The sequence below is a fragment of the Mytilus edulis genome, chromosome 9 (assembly GCF_963676685.1).
Source record: "Mytilus edulis chromosome 9, xbMytEdul2.2, whole genome shotgun sequence".
NCBI classification, from domain to species: domain Eukaryota; kingdom Metazoa; phylum Mollusca; class Bivalvia; order Mytilida; family Mytilidae; genus Mytilus; species Mytilus edulis.
Window position 1 is genome coordinate 19,771,780 of NC_092352.1, and position 21,978 is coordinate 19,793,757.

The following is a 21,978-nucleotide window of genomic DNA, read 5'->3' on the forward strand; positions in this document are numbered from 1 at the left end:
ACCTAATGAACATTTTTACTCCATGTCAGATTTGCTCTTAATGCTTTCGTTTTTGAGATATAAGCCAAAAACTGCATTTGACCCCTATGTTCTATTTTAAGTAACGGCGGCCATGTTTTTTGACGGATCAAAAATCAAAGCACAAACTTTGTGCAGGATAATCTAAGGAACAACCATGCTAAGTTTTAACCAAATCCATTCAGTAGTTTCAGAGGAGAAGATTTTTTAAAGTTAGCAAATATGATGAACAAATTGTGAAAAATTGTCATTAAAGGACAATAACCCCTTAAGGGGTCAATTGACAATTTTGGTCATATTAACTTATTTGTAGATCTTACTTTGCTGATCTTTTTTGCTGTTTACAGTTTATCTTTATCTATAATAATATTCAAGATAATGACCAAAAACTGCAAAATTTCCTTAAAATTACCAATTAAGTGGCAGCAACCCAACAATGGTTTGTTTGATTCATCTGAAAATTTCAGGGCTGATAGATCTTGACCTAATGAACATTTTTACCCCATGTCAGATTTGCTCTAAATGCTTTCGTTTTTGAGATATAAGCCAAAAACTGCATTTGACCCCTATGTTCTATTTTAAGTAACGGCGGCCATGTTTTTTGACGGATCAAAAATCGAAGCGCACATTTTGTGCAGGATATACTAAGGAACAATCATGTTAAGTTTCATTCAAATCCATTCAGTAGTTTCAGAGGAGAAGATGTTTGAAAAATTGTTAACGACGACAGACGACGACGACGACGACGACGACGACGACGTCGACGACGACGGACGCCAAGTGATGAGAAAAGCTCACATGGCCTTTTAGGCCAGGTGAGCTAAAAATGAATATAAAATCTTAAAGACATATCCTTCACATTTCTTTCTTTTACTTTTTAAGAATATATTTTTCAAAGTAATTCCCATTTTAACATGATTGAATTATGGAAGAGATCAAACTATGTCTTTATACTAAGCAGTGGTTTCCAAGCAGTTTTCATTGAGATCAAGTGAAAAATAAGACATGCAAGAAAAATAATAAGCAAATATTGCACATTTAACATAAGTTCTTGGCCTATTTTTATAAGAGACTATTTACAGCAAATATTTTTTTATTAAAACCTTAATTTAAAATCTGTGCACTCATTTCATTATTTTTTTTAGTAGAGATTTAAGAGATAACTGTATTGTATTTGAAGCTTTAAGGATGTCCATTGGTAGTTTTACTGTCGCAAATTTAGTTTACCTGGCGACGCGTAGCAGAAACAGATAAACAGGTATTTGCGACAGTAAAACTACCGATCAACGTCCGCAAAGCTTCAAATACCATACGGTTATCTCTATTCTAATGCAAAACAAGTTCATAATTAAATTTCAATCATTATTTCAGTGTAAAATCTTCATTAAAGAAAATTCCGCGAAAAGATGTTATCTTCTTTGGTCCCTACACTAGGTGACATCATAGGTATGCTTCCGGCGTCAAACATAAACACCAGGCGTTTTCTGGCTTCTGTGCCGCTTCAGAGTGTAATAAAACTTGATAAAAAGAATATTTTTAGGTGCAACGATTGAGTTTTTTGGCTTATTATTGTAGAAATTACATGTCAATACATTCAGATATTCAATGTCGGCTTCCTTAGTTACAGACAAGGAGATTAGAGAATTTTATGCTAACTGTCATCCAATCAGAACCATTGATACAAAATAATTGCATTAGAATTGATACTTCTTAGCTTCATTTATATAATCATTTTCAATTTAGTCAGTTGGAGTTCTATCAATCTTCAAAGAAATAAATACACTGGTAACTCAAAATCCAAATTGCATTTTTGGAGTCTGAATAACAGACATTGTTTCTGACCAGTACAGAAATCAGACAGTTTTTGCAGAATATTTAGTCAATTATATAATAAAGTTGCACCTCAGCTCACTAAATTGAATATGTAATTCACAATTCCAACCAATGTAGAGAGAATTAGTTTATAGTCATTCAAACCACGGAAGTAATATTTAAATTATGTTCAAACATAATAGAAATACCATTCGTTCAAGTATATGAAAAGCCCATGACCAAGATGGTCTCCTATCATATTTAAATTAAGTTGTATAGAATAATGAATAGAAATCCAGCTGTTGTTATGGTCAGTTTACTTATTGATCATAGTAATAATTTAAGATTGTTATTCAACCAAAAAAACGGAAAAATGATTGTTCATTGTTCATAAGACAGGGAAGCATTATTCCATGAAAACATAATTTTCACAGCAAAAATAAGTCCCCAAATTTTCCCAATATGAAAAATATTAAAAAAATCTATAAAATCTCAAGATCAGAGATAATGTATTATATGTAAAGTTATTATCTCGTAAAGATTTAGAAAAGATAGAAAACTCTAAGTGATGCATGGACTGTCAGAATACTTAAATACAAAAGGCTTATCTAATTCTTTTGAATCTTTAAGAAACTCAATCTAAGAAATGTGCATAAAAAAGATAACTTTTACATGCATGTTTATACCGATATTGAGCTATATTTCAAAATATTTCTATTCAAAAATGTACAGTTTTACACATATTACAGAAAAAGATTCATGAAAATTACAATTATATAAGGCACACTCATGAAATTTATGCATTTCATGCATGTAAAATATCTGTCATCCTTGAATTACTGTCCATAAAAATCTCCATTAAAGATATACAAAAGTTTAAAAACAAGTAGACTTATATTACTAAAATTGTGTTTTAAGAAACTTGTAGAAAAATACCAATTATAAATCACTTCATCAAGATTCAGTTATTCATTAAAATAACCTTAAAGATAAAAACATTGAGCTAAAATCTCAGGCAGTTGGGTTTCATAAGTGCTGTGAGTGTAAATGCATTAAAGCTTCAAACTTTAAAAAAGTAAATAAAAATTCACATGGATAAAAATCTGATTATTTACAAGTAAAAAATAGTGTGAACAAAAAACACTGATATTTGGTTTTGTTCATAAGTTGTGAGTGTAAATGCTTTAAAGCTAAAAACTTTAAATAACTCAATACAATAATTCACATGCATAAAAATCACAAAGGCCAGATAATATCTGATTATTTACCAGAAAATAAATATACTGGTTTTTGAACATAATGGCCCTATGAAATGATAAACACAATAAATGGCACACCGATGGGAACAGATTACACACCCTCACTTTATTTCACATAAGCAGCTGGAAAAAGTCCATCTCTGTTACCTAATTTTCCACTCCACCAGTTTTCATCCACATATTCTAATACAGTTATAATGTCACCTTTCCTGAATCCTAGTTCCGATGGGTCTTCTGGTTTGAAGTCATACATTGCTACTGCAGTCCTTTCCTGAAATAAATAATCATAAAAACTTAATGCCAAACCAATACATTGATTTAATATTAAGTCATATTATAATGTGTTCTTAAAACAAGGTCTTTTTACCATCATATTAAACAATTATTCTTAAAATGCTTTGACTTTGATTGAAAATGATTTAATGTTCTGATTCCACACAATGAAATCTTAAATCAGGGAAGTAAAATTTCACTGTTACACTTGTGTACATCTTTTACCATTTTGCAGTTTGTGAAAATAGTTATATGATTAATGATGGAAATACCAGTGAGTGGAGAAACTGGGTATTATTTTTTTCTTACCAACTCTTCCAAAAGTTTTTCAACCAAGGAATATTTTTCTTATTTTTCAGATGGTTAAACCAATTAATTTTTCAGCTGCATTCTTCATGAAGCGTATTCATTTTGTATTCCCAATGTCAATGAATATTATGAACACATCAAATTCTTAAGTAATAGTTAAGAAAAGAGTCCTTTTAAGCACTGCAGGGTAAAGATTGCTTTCATTTTTCCGTGGGATGTAAAATTAAACACTACATTGTGTGGTTGATTTAACTATAATCATGGACAAAGGAAGATAACTCAATATTTTATAGATATAAGAAGATGTGATATGAGTGCCAATGAGACAACTCTCCATCCAAGTCATAACTTGTAAAAGAAAAACCATTGAAGGTAAAAGTACAATCTGCAACACAGAGCCTTGGCTTAAAGATTACTTTAATTATGCCATCATTAATATTTTCAGAACAAATCTTAAAATCCTGAACTTTGCATAAGTTTTGCAATTATCTTAAAAAATATTACATTTATATTACACCATCACTTGAATATCTGTGCATATATTTTATTGATAAATTTCTGGCAATGTTCATGAATAGGATGTTTAGAATGTTGAAATCAATGCACTATATTTTGTGGATCCCAAATGAAGTGATCAACATTGGAAAATTTAGATAAAGTTAATACCATCGGGTTTCGATTGCAATCTTAACCAAAAAAACTAAAACATGGAAGTCTTGATTTTTTTATAAAAAGTACTGGTACTTACCATAACCAAATCTTGTAACAGGATTGTCTGAGTTCGACTCACAGAGTTTGTTCGATGATAATCTATAATTTCATTCACAGAATTAAATTTAACACACCACAAATAATATTTGCCTTGTCCATCACGTAACACTTTGAAATGTTGTATACTGTCTTTGAATCTAAAAAAAAATGAAAATAAATTAATCAACTTCCGCACTCATCCAAAGAATCTTCATTATTGAAAATTCTGCCTCAGTACTTTTTGTGGAAGGATGCAATGCTCCTTATTAAAAGATGCATTCTTAAACCAGTGTCGAAATTCAGTTCCAAATTTGCATATAAAATAACTTGAAGTCAAAGAAGCATAAAATATTCGTCAAAGTGAACTAATTTTTTTTAGGAAGCTGCTTAGGTCACCAAGAAAAAAGATTACTCTAAATTATTTGTCAGATAGATTTCACTTGGGATATGAAGTCTGAATGTTAAATTCGACATGAAGTGTATAGTATATTGATTGGTCAGAAAGACTTGCATTTCAGACACTTCTAAACAAACCTAGAGTTATCATATGTCAAGCTATATGATAGTAAATCATGTAGTTATCAAACCAATTATCTGAGATCCCAATTTAGACATAAACCATGTATGTATTCTTAAAAAGGTATTTACTTGACTGATATAGAGAATTCTCCCGGGGCACTCTCACTCATTCTCACTATAAAGGCACCATCTGGTTGTGGAATACCACCACTTGCTGACTTCCGTAATCGTTCCTCAGCTTGACATCTAGTCACTTTACCCACAAACCACCTGTTAAGATATAAACAGAGATCTATAGAACAGCAAAGCATAAATCATTGTTCCTGGGAATAGTTAAAGTTATCCAGATTGTCTTGGGAATGCTATGTCTGTTTCAATTTCATATAACTATTCAGTCTGAATTTTCTGATGTTCAATTTTGGATTGCATGGTTTGTTATAGTTTATTTTATATATATCAAGTAAGTGTTTCCAAAAAAAAGTCTTTCAATTGTAGTTGATGTTTTGTATATGTTTTTGTCTTGTAAATCAAAACTAGATGTGTCAAAGCGACACGAATGGCCCTGTCTCAAAAAGTTGAAAAATCTGCAATTTCAATAACACATGTGGACACAAACATGATGGTAGTCTCACATATCAAAAATCAGCTGAAAATCTGGAGGCATATAGAAATAAAGTCTGTATAACTGTGATTTTCAACAATTTTCAAAGTTGTAAACCCTTAATTTTGGCAAATATAAGCAGAGCGGAACAAAACTTAAACTTGATCTGTAACTCATCACGAGTAACTCACATACCAAAAATCAGCCCAATATCTAAAAGCGTTTAGAAAAAAAGTCTGTATAACTGTGATTTTCAACATTTTATCAAAGTCCATAGCCCGTAATTTTGGCAAAAATTAGCAGAGTGGAACAAAACTTAAACTTGATCTGTAACTCATCTTGGTTAACTCACATACCAAAAATCATCCGAATATCTGAAAGAGTTTAGAAAAAAAGTCTGTATAACTGTGATTTTCAACAATTTATCAAAGTCCAAAGCCCGTAATTACTGAAAAAATTTAGCAGAGAGGAAGGAAACTTAAACTTGATCTGTACTTATCATGGTTAACTCACATACTAAAAATCAGCCCAATCTCTGAAAGAGTTTAGAAAAAAAGTCCGTATAACTGTGATTTTCAACAATTTATCAAAGTGCAAAGCCCGTAATTTCGGCAAAAATTAGTGTAGCGGAACGAAACTTAGACTTGATCTGTAACTCATCATGGTAAACTCACATACCAAAAATCAGCCCAATATCTGAAGGCATTTAGAAAAAAACTCTGTATAATGGTTTGTTGTGGAATGACGGAATGACGGAATTTAGGAATTACGGAATTTCGGAATTGCGGACAAGGGTAAAACTATATGGCACCGGCAACTTCGTTGCGGGGCCATAAAAAGCATACAGGAAAAATTTCTGTTTTGATGTCATATTCATAGTACGGACATTATCATCCCTGAAACAGCTTTGCATTCTAGCGTTTATAGATCATAGATCATATACACTGGTGAAGGCTAAAGATAACATCCCAAACCGAATCATAAGAAAGTCTTTAATTGCTACATGTACATACATTTGCTGCTAAAAAGCTAATTTGCATATAGTACAAAGGCTGGACCACTTTAGTCAGATTGATGTGTTCATGACTTTCTGTTAACGTTTATCATCTTGAGAAAATGTCATATACATGTATGTGTACAATGTATAATGCTGCACATCAACTAAATTTATCTATTCATCCATCAATCAATCAATCAATCAAAGCCAAATAAGTAACAGATAAAATGGTTTTGGCTACTGAATGGAAGAAAGAACTAGAATTTATCACTAATATGACCTGCAAGATATTGCATTCAAAATGGATGGTTTGGTTAGGCAGCAGTAAACAACATAATTTTGCATGTACTTACGAGTGAGGTTTCATTTCAATGTAATTGTGTGGTACGAATCCAGTCTCTCCATCCAACTCTGCTTTAAACCAATTCTGATCTTCATCAAAACTTAATATCTACAATAAAATACAAATAATTCTTTGTCATTGGGATATTTGAGCAATACATTGCAGACTTGAAACTACATCTACTTTGATACTAACATTTTTTTTGTAACTGTACTTGGGTTGCATTAAGAAACTTCCAGTCAACCTATTTTGGTTGTTATTTCTAGTCAATGTTGGCAGGGGGCATGAGAGTACCTACAAACAATCAATCTCTTCTGCTGGTTATTTTTTATAAAGAATGATGGCTTTAATGTAATCTTTTAGGAGGGATTCACTCAGTCTAAAAATCTCAATCTTAAATGAGATAGAGATACATTTTTTTGGGGTACAATCAACAGGCTAATTAACCATAAATCAAAACCAGTTCTTATGTGATTTTTTTTTCTCCGCCAGATAATGAATCACCACAATAAGTAAACATTATCAAGCTTTTTGGCCAAGGTGCCATGTTGAAGCATATTTTATGGTGTTTTCTTTTACAAATTGTGACTTGGATGGAAAGTTGACTCATTGACACTCATACCACATCTTTTTATATCTTTTTTTTCATTAAGTAACAGTAAGAACTTTAGAACAACCCTTAATCTATGTAAAGTAATTTTTCAAGTACTCCACACTACACATCAATGACTGAATACTATTGATAACATCTGAGGAAGTAAACATTCTGTATTAAACCTTTACACGTAATAACCCATTGATGGTATATATACATTTCCTTTTTTCTAGTGTATATCTACTTTTCAAAATAAAGAAGAGTGTATCTTTCCTGCTGATTATGTAAGATAACGACAGTTTTGAGATAAACTGAATTTTGTTTAATGAATCATAAAAATAAGGTCAAGTTTATTATACCACCATTAGATAGACATCATGAGAAATGTTCATCTTTATTATATTGTTTCTATAATACATAAGCAATATACATCCAAAACTCATAGTTTCTGAGAAAATGACATCAGCATAAAACTAAACATAAATAATGATCATTAAATACAGATAACCTCAATGTCCTTAAGACAATCAAGGGAACACTGCAAATGACATTTATATGAAATTTATAGACAAAGTTTATTTCACCTTTTATCCATACATTTGCCATAGTAAATGAGAAACTGACCTAAGCTGTTTGAATGAATAGTAAAAAGTTTATCATTAAACAATGGTAAGATGTCAAAACCAAATGAATTAAAACATACACACGGGTACGGTACACATAAAAACATTTTTTATTCAACATATAGCTGGACTTTTACTCACAGTAACTGAGAAACTGACATAATTGAATAAAAGGTTTATCATAAAATATGAATAGACTAAGTCAAGTACCTCCTGCCACTTAATTTCCATTCTAAGCTAAATATAGTGGACTTATCACTCATAATAAATAAGAAACTGGCCTAAGAATTGAAAACTTGACTTGATCAGTGAACCATAAAAGAAGCAAAAGTCATACGATTCCTATCACTCAGACATGTACTCACATCCATAATATAGAACAATTTTGGTAGACCTAACAGTAACTAAGAAACTGACATAAGTGAGAAAAATTAATGTTGGCTATAGCTAGAAAGTAATTGAATCATGAAAATGAGGATTTGATTTAGATTTTTGGTGTTTTAACACCTCTTTCGGGCATTGCTTTTGGGCTATTTCTTGGCAGCTAGTATTCATTGGTGGAGGAAGCCGGAGTGCCAGAGAAAACCACCAGACCTTCGATAGAAAAACTGACAATCCTTGTCAACTAAGATTGGAGTTAAGTGCACCTGCACTAGCTGGGTTTGAACTCATATAACCCCAGTGTTGACTGGCTAGTGAATATAGTAGCAACTTCTTAGACCACTCTACCACCCCGGCCCCTTGAAAAGGAGGATAAACCAGACAAAAACATCAACTTCTTTACTACTTTAAACATACAAAATATGACTTGTGTAGCTTTTCTACCTTCTGAAATATTAAACTGTATGCCATTACTGTTGTTTTATTTTTGACACTAACTGACATGCATGCCTATCATTTTGCCTATGTATTACATTTGTGACAAAATTAAGACAAAACAGATATGTTACAATGTATATATATACATGTAAACTTAATATCATGAAGAACTGCAAATAAAGATTGATAAAGGATGCTAAATGTCCGGTGACAAATATTTCAAAGATGTTCAGGATGCTTGTTTATAACTATTTTGATTGGTAGGTTAAATTAAAAATGGTGTGGACTAGGGGATGCTGTGGTCAATCAAAAAATGCATATTGATTAGAGTTAGAAATATCCACTTGCCATAGGTCTGACACATACAGTCCTCTCTGAAAAACAAGTTTCCCTGAAGTGTTTCTTTTTTAATCTTGTCCACCACACAATTTGATCATTAACTTCACCAATTATAAAAGTTATCAATTACAACTTTCACCAACCATCAAGTCATGCACATTCAAAATGCTCAAACATCCAATTTTTAAATTCAATCAGGTTCATAGGCATAACATATAACCTAAATTTAATGTCCCAAAACAAACCAGCCAAGACAGCCAATTCATACATGTAACACAGCCAAGCTAACACCCTTCCAGTGTTCTTGCCAGGGCCTGTTAGCATCATGGTAATGTGATGCTATAATCTTAAATGTGATGCTATCTGAAATGTTTTTGTTACAGGTTATGTTAGGGATGTGATGCTATAATTTTTAGAAACAAGATGGTATTTCAATTTCTCCTGTTTTTCAGGATGCTAAATTAAATATCTGGGGAGAACACTGCCTTCAGTATGTACTAATATAACTGACTAAAGCAGAATAAATGCATATAGCCATATACACTGCATATAGCCATATACATTGCATATAGCCATATTCCATCAAGATATCTTTGAATTGTAAACATGGTAAAGGAGCGTGTTTATTCCAGAAAACAGAATATAGACCTAATAAACATGATAAATCTTTTGAAAGATTTTAAACAAGACACTCATAAAAACAAGGATTCACCAAAACAGACAGCTTTGAATTGTCAGAAAATTTTACATGTTAATAAAATGCATACTCATCTCACTCTAGATTGTTTTTTGAAGTTTGAAAAAAGACGTTGATCAAAATTCTTTCCTTGAAATTACAAAATAAAGGCAATATATTTTCATGATAAAGATACTTTATAAAGGTGTGTAAAAATGCTTGTCTTTTTTTTGTGATGAATAGAAAGAAATACTGGAATTACTTGCAGATTAAATAGTTAGCAACATTGCTATGATGACTTTGTCAGAAGTGTCAATACTACTTTGTCATGGTACATGTAACTTTATCTAAATATATAAAGATATCTATTGTATTTAAAATATTTTGTAAAACAAAAGTGAAGGCTTAAAAGTTTTAAGTTATGCTTTCAATGTCCCCTTCAACAACAAAAAATCACAACCTAAACTATGGATTCTAACACACATGTAAATAAGCATTAGGGGGGAGTAGACAATTCATAATTGACAATTGACAACCATACATACGAAGAACAATAATACAGAGAGGAACAAAAGACAATCACTGATTACAGGTTCCTTGCTATTGAAAATGCATATAAAAGGATGTGGCAGGGTTAAACATTTGTTAGTTTTCAATCAAATCAACCCTTATTACCTTATACTGGTGTTACAACACAGCATACATGTAAGATAAGAACAAACTGTAAAATTCAGTTGAACATGGCTTGCTCATCAGATCGTTTCTGATCATGAAAAGATATAAAAGAAAAAATGAAAGAGACAAACTAACTTACAAATAAACCATGTTTTCCTAGACTAAAATGTCAACCAGTACACTTTGTGAATCATTAGACTTCCAACATATTTAGTGTAATGACACTGATTTCATAAGATTTGTGCTCTACAAGAATTGGTTATGCACAATGTAAAATATAAAATTGACAGGATGTAGGTTCATAAGTGTTATAATTGGATAGCAGCCATGGCAGAAATTTTTAGTTAAGTATCAAATTATCAACAAGAATGTGTCCCTAGTACACTGATGCCCCATCAGCACTATCATTATCTTTGATCAATGGACCGTGAAAATGGGGTAAAATCTCTAATTTGGCATTAAAATTAGAAAGATCATATCATAAGGAACATGTGTACTAAGTTTCAAGTTGATTGGACTTCTATTTCATCCAAAACTACCTCGACCAAAAACTTTAACCTGAAGCGGGACATACAGACAAAACAAATGCACAGACGAATAAAAATAAAATCATCATTACACAATGATTGATTGGTGTATTCAGTGGTAATGATTACATGCATATCAGGACAAGAACATGTTAAAGCAATAATAAGTCCATTCACAAACTTGTATCCCTACCCCAACTCATTATTTTGGCTTTGAGCTGACACTTGGCACAACTTTGCTCTTACTCCTGAATGCCATTTGCTTGACAGACAAAAAGATAAATAACATTTTTCAAGTCATCATGGTCATTGGGTTGGCTCTCCTGGTGACTGAGGCAAGCAGTACACCACACTTCCTTGAAACCCCAAAAACGATGATTCAAAATTAGTCAAACTATTAAATAAAACCTTTGTTTCAATTAATTAAAGAATTTCAGTGATTTTCCTGGTGTTTAGGGGAAGTGTCCTGGGGCCCATGCAATTGGGAAAAAAAAATGGCTTGGGAAAAATATGATTGGTCTTTACGACGGCGGGCAAACGGCGTAAGCCGTGTGCGTCTCGCTAGGGGGGTTTGGGGGCATGCCCCCCAAGAAAATTTTGAAAATTAGGTGCAAAATCCTGCATTCTGAGAAGGATTAACTGCATGAATTACCTACAAAATAAGCTATCTTTTTAAGGAAAAGGATTAAAAATAAAAGTTGAATGTGTCTGAGGACACATTTGCATGCACTCAAGCTTTGTAACTTTACTCTTGAAAGGTAAAATTCAACCTATCCCTTCTGATTCTATTTATAATGATGAGAATCTATAGAAATTCTAAAAAGACACATTTGAAATCTGAAGCATTTATTTTTTAGTTTTATTGAAAATTCCAAGTTTTCTTTCATGTTTATTTTTAAACATGTCAACTAGTTGTTCCAGTTCTGTATCTGAGAGTCGGTCTTTTCCTTCTTTCACTTGTTTCATCAGAAGGAAGTAGAAACGACTTTTTGAATCCAAAAGCTTCCAGCTTCCGGCATTTACTACCGTCCGCCGCCTTTAGCTTCTTTGTGTAATATTTGGAATTATGAGACATGATCTACGTTCATTTTGTTTACATTATGTCTCATTTTTAGCTCACCTGTCCCGAAGGGACAAGTGAGCTTATGCCATCACTTGGCGTCCGTCGTCGTCCGTCGTCTGTCGTCCGTCGTCTGTCGTCCGTCGTCTGTCGTCCGTCGTCTGTCGTCGTAAACTATTTCAAGAATCTTCTCCTCTGAAACTACTGGGCCAAATACTTTCAAACTTTAACTGAATGTTCCTTAGGGTATCTAATTTATAAATTGTATCCGAAGTTTTGATCTTTCAACAAACATGGTCGCCATTGCTAAAAATAGAACATAGGGGTCAAATGCAGTTTTTGGCTTATAACTCAAAAACCAAAGCATTTAGAGCAAATCTGACATGGGGTAATATTGTTTATCAGGTCAAGATCTATCTGCCCTGAAATTTTCAGATGAATCAGACAACCTGTTGTTGGGTTGCTGCCCCTGAATTGGTAATTTTAAGGAAATTTTGCTGTTTTTGGTTATTATCTTGAATATTATTATAGATAGAGATAAACTGTAAACAGGAATAATGTTCAGCAAAGTAAGATTTACAAATAAGTCAACATGACGGAAATGGTCAGTTGACCCCTTTAGGAGTTATTGCCCTTTATAGTCAATTTTTAACCATTTTTCGTAAATCTTAGTAATCTTTTACAAAAATCTTCTCCTCTGAAACTACTGGGCCAAATACTTCCAAACTTTAACTGAATGTTCCTTAGGGTATCTAGTTTGTAAATTGTATCCGAAGTTGTGATCTATCAACAAACATGGTCGCCATTGCTAAAAATAGAACATAGGGGTCAAATGCAGTTTTTGGCTTATAACTCAAAAACCAAAGCATTTAGAGCAAATCTGACATGGGATAATATTGTTTATCAGGTCAAGATCTATCTGCCCTGAAATTTTCAGATGAATCAGACAACCTGTTGTTGGGTTACTGCCCCTGAATTGGTAATTTTAAAGAAATTTTGCTGTTTTTGGTTATTATCTTGAATATTATTATAGATAGAGATAAACTGTAAACAGCAATAATGTTCAGCAAAGTAAGATTTACAAATAAGTCAACATGACGGAAATGGTCAGTTGACCCCTTTAGGAGTTATTGCCCTTTATAGTCAATTTTTAACCATTTTTCGTAAATCTTAAGTAATCTTTTACAAAAATCTTCTCCTCTGAAACTACTGGGCCAAATACTTCCAAACTTTAACTGAATGTTCCTTAGGGTATCTAGTTTGTAAATTGTATCCGAAATTATGATCTATCAACAAACATGGTCGCCATTGCTAAAAATAGAACATAGGGGTCAAATGCAGTTTTTGGCTTATAACTCAAAAACCAAAGCATTTAGAGCAAATCTGACGTTGGATAATATTGTTTATCAGGTCAAGATCTATCTGCCCTGAAATTTTCAGATGAATCAGACAACCTGTTGTTGGGTTGCTGCCCCTGAATTGATAATTTTAAGGAAATTTTGCTGTTTTTGTTTATTATCTTGAATATAATTATAGATAGAAATAAACTGTAAACAGCAAAGTAAGATCTTCAATTAAGTCAATTTGACCAAAATTGTCAATTGACCCCTTAAGGAGTTATTGCCCTTTAAAGACTTTTTTCACAATTTGTTCATCATGTTGACTTACTTTAAAAAATCTTCTCCTTTGAAACTGCTGTATCAATTTCAGCCAAACTTAGGCTAAATGAGTTTCAGAGTATCTAGTATAAATTTTATATTTTATTTCCTTGTATGTCAAGAAACATAGCTCCTATGGCTAAAATAGAACATAGGAGAAAATGATTATTTTTTTTGGCTTTTGAAGAAAATAGGACGATCCAAAAAACATTTAAATAAATTGAAAAGCCAAAATAATCATTGATGAGAGATTTAACCAAAAGAATTAAGGTGAGCGATTCAGGCTCTTGAGAGCCTCTTGTTTTGCTTTGTCATTGAATTATTCATTCGGATGTTTCAAGCGCAAACGTGACCAGAATATCGTAGATTGCAATGCAATCCAAAAAAGATTGCAAACCAATCATCGTCTTAAGTGAACGATAATGATAACTCCCGAAATACCCCGAACGCTCAGAGATTTGTCAACAAAATAATACACGATACGGAGATACAACAATAACAAAATCTCGCGACGATGTCCATATACGATTGGGAATTTTAGAGCTGAAAATTGGGAAAAAAAGAGCATATTTCTCTTTGGGAATGGGGCCGAAATTCCGCCCCAAAATGAGGGTTGGAAAATCACTGAATTTAGTAAAGTTTCTATGTAATTAAAACTTGTGGTAACTAAATACTTGACTAAATAAGTTATCAATGTTAAACATACTAGATAACATTTAATATTAAAATCTAAAATATCACTTCTCAATAATGACATTGGGAAAACAAACAAGTTGGGAATATATACATGATATATACACACACCATAAGGACCGAAGAAACAACCACAATATTTTTGTAAATTCTACTGAGAAAATTGAGAACAAAATAGCCCCCTTGCAAGGCTATTTTGATTTTTTTCTGGGACGCCTTCCTAGCATCCCAGAAAAAAATAGCCTTGCCAGACGTCATAATTATTTGGATTATCTACCATGTTTTCATACCATGAATCAAAAAACAAACTTATTATGGCAAAAAATGAATCAATTGCATAAAATGCACAAATTTAAAAGTGACGAAATTGTATTGTTTTCGTTTTACTTTATAGCAAGGATTCAACTGTCCAAACTGAAACCACAACGGTACAAGGCACTACCCCTATTCGCAGTTCCCATATACTTTCCTACGATAATTATATGATTCGTGCAGATTTATTTGGCAGACATGTTAATATGTAAGCCAGTGTTTCTTTCGTTTGTCACCTTAAGAGTTTGGCCACGCCGGAAAGTTAGTTCGTCATCTGCTGTTGCTGTAAAATCGTGTTTGGCCTTCGCCTCCATTTTCTTCTTTCCTTTCGAGTTCTCTTGTCTATACCGTTTATCCTTAAGGAAAACGCCCGAGTGTACATCTAGAAAAAAAATACGTCTGTATTATTATTCTAATCAGACATATCCATGCATCATGTTCGTTTAACAATTTTTGTATTTATTTAATTACATCAAATTAAATTTTTAATGCAAAATAAAACGCCCTGCCAATGTTTTTAAATTACAAGGAATGTGAAATATTTGTCTATGAGGCATCAACCCAATAACAAAAATAACCAAGACACCGGCCTATGTCACCTATTGCAATATTCAGGCTCCACAAAGATACAGGTGTCTATACACACCTTAATAACTCATCTAGGACCTTAGTACAAAGTGTTTACTTATTGAACAAGCTATCAAAATGACACAAAAAAATATCAAGATATCAAACAAAAAACATTAGGGTGCTTTCTTTGACCTCCGCGTTCAGAAAAGGGCACTAAAGGCGTTCTTTGACGTCCGCGTTGAAAATCTTGAGATTGGATCCTAATGACTAATACTGTCATCGATATTTCAAAGTTCACTACTCGATAGTAGTATAAGATAAATCCATAATATCCGTATAGTATCATTGAGCTTTCAATAATTATGATTGTCTTAATTAATTAAGTTACAAAAACCAAACACCTAAAAAACAGGCAGATTTAAACCAAACACATAAAAAACAGGCAGATTTAAACCAAACACATAAAAAACAGGCAGATTTAAACCATGCAAACACCTAAAAAAACAGGCAGATTTAAACCAAACTTGCAGGAAAATATCATCACACAAGGCCCTGCCAGTGTATGAAACTATGAAAGCAACAGTGGCGGATCTAGACATTTTCATAAGAGGGGGGGCCCACTGACTGCCTAAAAAGGGGGGAGGGCGATTCCGTCACGCTTCTGTGATTCCCTATATAACCAACCAAAATTTTTCTTAAAATAAATGACATATGACAAAAGTAATAATGCTACTCATGGTGTATATGCATAACAAATATATTGCGAAACAGCAGTTAAAGGCACGTTAAGCAGATAAGCACTAAGCGTTGACTATCTGTAGTCATTGCATTGTCATGCATTACTATTCAAGGTTACTCTAGTTTTGAAAAATGACCAAGATGCTGATCTAACAAGAAAACTTACATGTCAACAAATGGTCCCGCTTGCACATTTACGTTAAAGCACAGAGTGTAATCAGATTTATACTAATGCATACAAAGCATTTTGATTCCAAATTCTCATAATTTTGTCACGGGCATTTGATTCATTTACATGGTTTTTTTAATCCAATTATTTTTGTAATTTTTGTGGGCATGTTTGCAACGGTGGATAGCAATAATATTAGTCTCAGGCTTCATTTTAGAAAAGGAAATTACACATTCATTTCGAAAAATTACCCAAAACTTATTACATAAATATTTTTTCTAATAAGAAATCAATTTTAAATGACATATCATAATATCATAAATAACTGGCAATCTTTGGTTGAAATTCGTGCACAAGAAGATGTTTCTCAAAGATTGTGACAATTTTAACCACAAAAAAATGTTTGACCACAATTTTTATCCAAATTTCACAATTAAGATGAAAGGGATCTTCTGTTAATGGGTTTAAAAACTCTTAATTTTTTTAAATCCGGTGGAGGGAATCTTGATTTATTGTACGACATATAGATGATATACTAAAGAACAAATTCCTGGATATTTTGACAATACTGAGCTACCTCTTATTTGTTATATTTACAAGAAATCTACCCGGAAATTTGTGTTTAATTATAGTCAATTGTGTAAAGATGTTAATATCAGTGAAAATACACCTACTTTATGTAATTGCAGTAATTCCGAATATATTTATGGACCCATTTCCCATGTTATAACAGGAGATCTTAACATCGTTCAAGACCGAGAGTTAAAATCATTCCTCAGTAAAGGACCTAAATATCGTCCCCCGTCAATTATTAATTGGAATGAGTGTCGTAATATCATCCACGACTCACTCCATACTTACTGTATGAAATGGATAAAACGGGAAAAAGCTGACAAAAAATCTTTGGACTCTTTTTTTTTAATTCAGTAATGAAGATAGTTGATATACGTATTCAACATTTTAAAGAACATTTTACTGTTAACAATAACCACAATAAACCTATTTCTCGTATCAAACATAAACTAAAAGAACTAGCCAAGGAATTTGTTTTTGTCCCGGCCGATAAAGCTGCTAATAATATTATTATTGTTTGACGTAAATTTTACATTGAGGTTCTGAAAAAGGAAATCACCAATTCACCAACATTCCAACTGACTCCATTTTTAGAAAACGAAATCTGTAACTAACATAAACTTTTAGCCACCGCTTTACAAGCAGAGCCAAATACAATGAAAGTCCCAACTATGTATTGGCCTCCAAAGCTACACAAAACCCCTTACAAATATAGATTTATTTCGTCTTCAAGCCATTGTTCAACTACTAAATTGTCTATTCTTCTTACCAGCACACTTGGTACAATTAAAAACCTGAAAATAATTGTTCAAATAAGGCCTTCGAAAATAGTGGAATAAATTACTTTTGGAGTGTCAAGAACTCGTTGGAAGTACTTGATAAATTGCATGCTTATATTGGTGATTTTGAATCTGTTCAAAGTTTTGATTTTTCTACCCTGTATACCACATTGCCTCACATTCTCATTAAGAAAAAATTCACACACCTAATTAAATGGGCATTCAAAAAATCAGAATGTGAATATATATGTTCAAACTCTTTTAGGTCATTTTTTAGTAGCAATAAACAAAAAAACTATGTTAATTGGACATGCTTTGATACTATATATGCCCTTGAATTTTTACTAGATAACATTTTTGTTCGCTTTGGGGATTCCGTATATCGTCAGATTATCGGAATTCCAATGGGGACTAACTGTGCACCACTTATTGCGGACCTGTTTTTGTATTGTTATGAGTTACAATTTATGACAAAAATAAGCAAAGACCCATCGAAACAACATCTGATAAACAAATTTAATAATACTTTTAGATATTTGGATGATATTTGGGCTCTCAATAATGACGACTTCAGTATGTATATTAATGAAATTTATCCTGTTGAACTTACTTTAAATAAAGCTAATACTAACAATGACCACTGCCCTTTTCTCGATCTCGATATCTATATCATTAATGAAAAGCTGAATACTAAAATATATGATAAAAGGGATGATTTTTCATTTCCTATCGTTAATTATCCGTTTTTAGATGGTGACGTTCCCTTGTCACCACCTTACGGTGTTTATATATCTCAACTTGTACGATTCGCTCGTGTATGTAACAATGTTTTAGATTTTAACGTGAGAAATTTATGTATTACTGAAAAATTATTACACCAGGGTTTTCGATATCACAAACTAGTCAAAACATTTACTAAATTTTATCATCGGTATAAAGACATCATTTAAGAATTGAATGCTTCTTTTTGTAAATTTATTGGGGTGTAAAAGCGTTGACCGAAGTACATTTTGTATGAAGCGCGGAAGCGCTTCATACTAAAAATGTGCGCACGGTCAACGCTTTTACAACCCTATAAAGTTACAAAAAGAAGCATTCAATACTTATAATTACATTTTTTAGCTATGATCATGAAAACACGAATTTTATAAATTTTGTATATTATTCACCTGTGTACTTTATTGTGGGACCACGTGCTATCATGAATGCACAGTTTTATTGAGTGATGCAATTGTTTACGGAATAACAAGTGATGTGCCGTTAGCCAATCAAAATAAAGTATTATAATGAAACATACATCTAATGTAATTATTCGTAAATATAGCTCAACATGCAGACTTCTAATACGTTCAGGTATTTCACATCCATTTTTTTATGGAAATATTCTTTATAAAGCACAAAGGTGTCAGTATTCACCTCAGAAACTTACAAAACCTTTGAAAGACTTATTAAGAAAGGATATAATTACGATACTGTTGTCAAGTCATTAAAGATTGCATATTTTGGCGTTAATATTGAGTCACTGATAAGGTCTTTGCATCGGAACTTAACACATTTATTCTAAAAACAGTTGTTGGAATGACACGGGTTATGTTCTTCTCATATATGTTATGATGGTATGATACTAAACCCCTAACGGGAAGGATTGTGCCTGATGTTCATATGATGAAATCATAATCTTTCAGTCAGTTTAATTGAAGTCTGGAGCTGGCATGTCAGTTAACTGCTAGTAGTCTGTTGTTATTTATGTATTATTGTCATTTTGTTTATTTTCTTTGGTTACATCTTCTGACATCAGACTCGGACTTCTCTTGAACTGAATTTTAATGTGCGTATTGTTATGCGTTTACTTTTCTACATTGGTTAGAGGTATAGGGGGGAGGGTTGAGATCTCACAAACATGTTTAACCCCGCCGCATTTTTGCGCCTGTCCCAAGTCAGGAGCCTCTGGCCTTTGTTAGTCTTGTATTATTTTAATTTAAGTTTCTTGTGTACAATTTGGAAATTAGTATGGCGTTCATTATCACTGGACTAGTATATATTTGTTTAGGGGCCAGCTGAAGGACGCCTCCGGGTGCGGGAATTTCTCGCTACATTGAAGACCTGTTGGTGACCCTCTGCTGTTGTTTTTTATTTGGTCGGGTTGTTGTCTCTTTGACACATTCCCCATTTCCATTCTCAATTTTATAGTCTACAAAAGAAACGATACAAGGCAATAGCATTTTGAAATTGGATACACTGTACCAGAAACATATAATACCGTGAATATAACATCTTGCATTATGTCTCTCCCCAACTGGTCTAATATCTACAGAGTGTTATGTTCTTATCAAGCAAAAGCATTGATTTAAGGCTAATATATGCGATTTTTGTTGTTGTTGCAATCTTAGTGGTTTCAAAAATCGTATTTCATTCAAAAATTCAAAAATCGATATTCGAACTTAAACTTAAAACTTAAACATGGTCTACTAAAAGTATTGAATGCCTTTGTAGATATTTGAATACTTAATTCTCATCCTCTTAATTAAGTGTCGACTTTTGTCATCATTTCCCGCAAAATAAAGTTTACTTCAATTAAACGATTTTTTTTCTCACTTTCAAATTCGATCAGATTCTTGTGATCATATGCATTTGCTCTGCAAATGAATGTGTTTTTTTATTGGATGTTTCAACGGTATTTATTATTTATTATCAGAAACATAGAATACAATATATTATATGTCTCTGTTATTATCTATATTAAATTGGAGTTAATTTTTGTCACGGTTTCGTTACAAGTATAAAAGTTCTGACGGACAGATTAATAGGGCAAATAGCTTTTATCTATAAAATTCTTACGTATAATTCATTCAAAATGTTAGCAGCTGCTTCGCGAAACTTGATAATTATGGCACGCCGTTTTTATATTTATTCAAATTTGAAGATATCTTATTTATTTAACAAGATATCTTATTAAGTATGAAGATATCTTGAAAGTAAATAAGATATCTCTATTAGTTTATACGATATCTCTATTAGTTTATAAGATGTCTCTATAAGTTAATAAGATATCTCTATTAGTTAATAAGATATCTTATAAAGTATATAAAATATCTTACTTCTTTATAAAGATATCTTTTAAATACATACTTTATAAGATATCTTATTAATAAATAGAGATATCTTATAAACTAATAGAGATATCTTATTAACTTATGGAGATATCTTATATATTAAATAAGATATCTTTATAAACAATTAAATAAGATATCTCTATAAAAGTTTATAAGATATATCTATTAGTTTATAAGATATCTCTATAAGTTAATAAGATATCTCTAAAAGTTTATAAGATATCTCTATTAGTTTATAAGATATCTCTATAAGTTGATAAGATATCTCTATTAATTAATAAGATATTTATAAAGTATATAAGATATCTTACTTCTTTATAAAGATATCTTTTAAATACATACTACGGATCAAGTATAGAATACGTGATTGTAGTACCATCGGACTTATATTTAAGTCAAATGAAGTAAATCGGTTCTTATACAAATTACATAATTGTAGTACCATCGGACTTATATTTAAGTCAAATGAAGTAAATCGGTTTTTATACAAGTTAAATTATTTTCCAGGTTTATTATTTGAAGATTGTAGTTATGTTTAATCGCCATATTAAGTTGGGATTGACAGGTCGACAGGACGACAGGTCGACAGGCCGATAGGTCGACAGGTAGACAGGTCGACAGGCCGACAGGTCGATTGGTCGACAGATCGACAGGTTGACAGATTGACAGGCCGACAGGTCGACAGGCCGACAGGTCGACAGGCCGACAGGTCGATAGGTCGACAGCGACATGTCAACAATAAGCTTGATTGACAGTCCGACAAGTCGAAAATGTAACTATTTCTTTTTTTATAATTTTTAAAAGAATTGTCAATCTGTCAACCTGTCGACCTGTCGACCTATCGACCTGTCGGCCTGTCGACCTGTCTACCTGTCTACCTATCGGCCTGTCGACCTGTCGTCCTGTCGACCTGTCGTCCTGTCGACCTGTCGTCCTGTCGACCTGTCAACATTTTCATTAGATAAATACATTTTCAATTATAATTTTGAGGCTTTACAACGAATACAGAGTTCTGTGAATAAAAGTAATAAAATTTATCATGCGAAAGCACATATAATTCAGTGGTTTTAATTTAGTTTAATAGAAAAGTGAAAAGCAATGGTGACTGTTTAAAAAAGAAACTAACACCCAACAAGCAGTAACACAATACGATACAGTTCAATTGCTGACTTGTCGAC

General features: G+C 32.3%; 1 protein-coding gene across 1 annotated transcript; it reads right to left on the reverse strand.

Annotated features, from left to right (window-relative positions):
- Nucleotides 1-878: 878 nt before the first annotated feature.
- LOC139489606 (growth factor receptor-bound protein 2-like) lies at nucleotides 879-15,236 on the reverse strand. The gene is made up of 5 exons (XM_071276206.1): nucleotides 15,095-15,236; nucleotides 6,892-6,989; nucleotides 5,070-5,210; nucleotides 4,420-4,579; nucleotides 879-3,360 (listed from the first exon to the last, which is right to left on the reverse strand). The coding sequence occupies exons 1-5, from the start codon at nucleotides 15,170-15,172 to the stop codon at nucleotides 3,196-3,198; spliced, it is 642 nt and encodes a 213-aa protein (XP_071132307.1). The 5' UTR covers nucleotides 15,173-15,236; the 3' UTR covers nucleotides 879-3,195.
- Nucleotides 15,237-21,978: the final 6,742 nt, after the last annotated feature.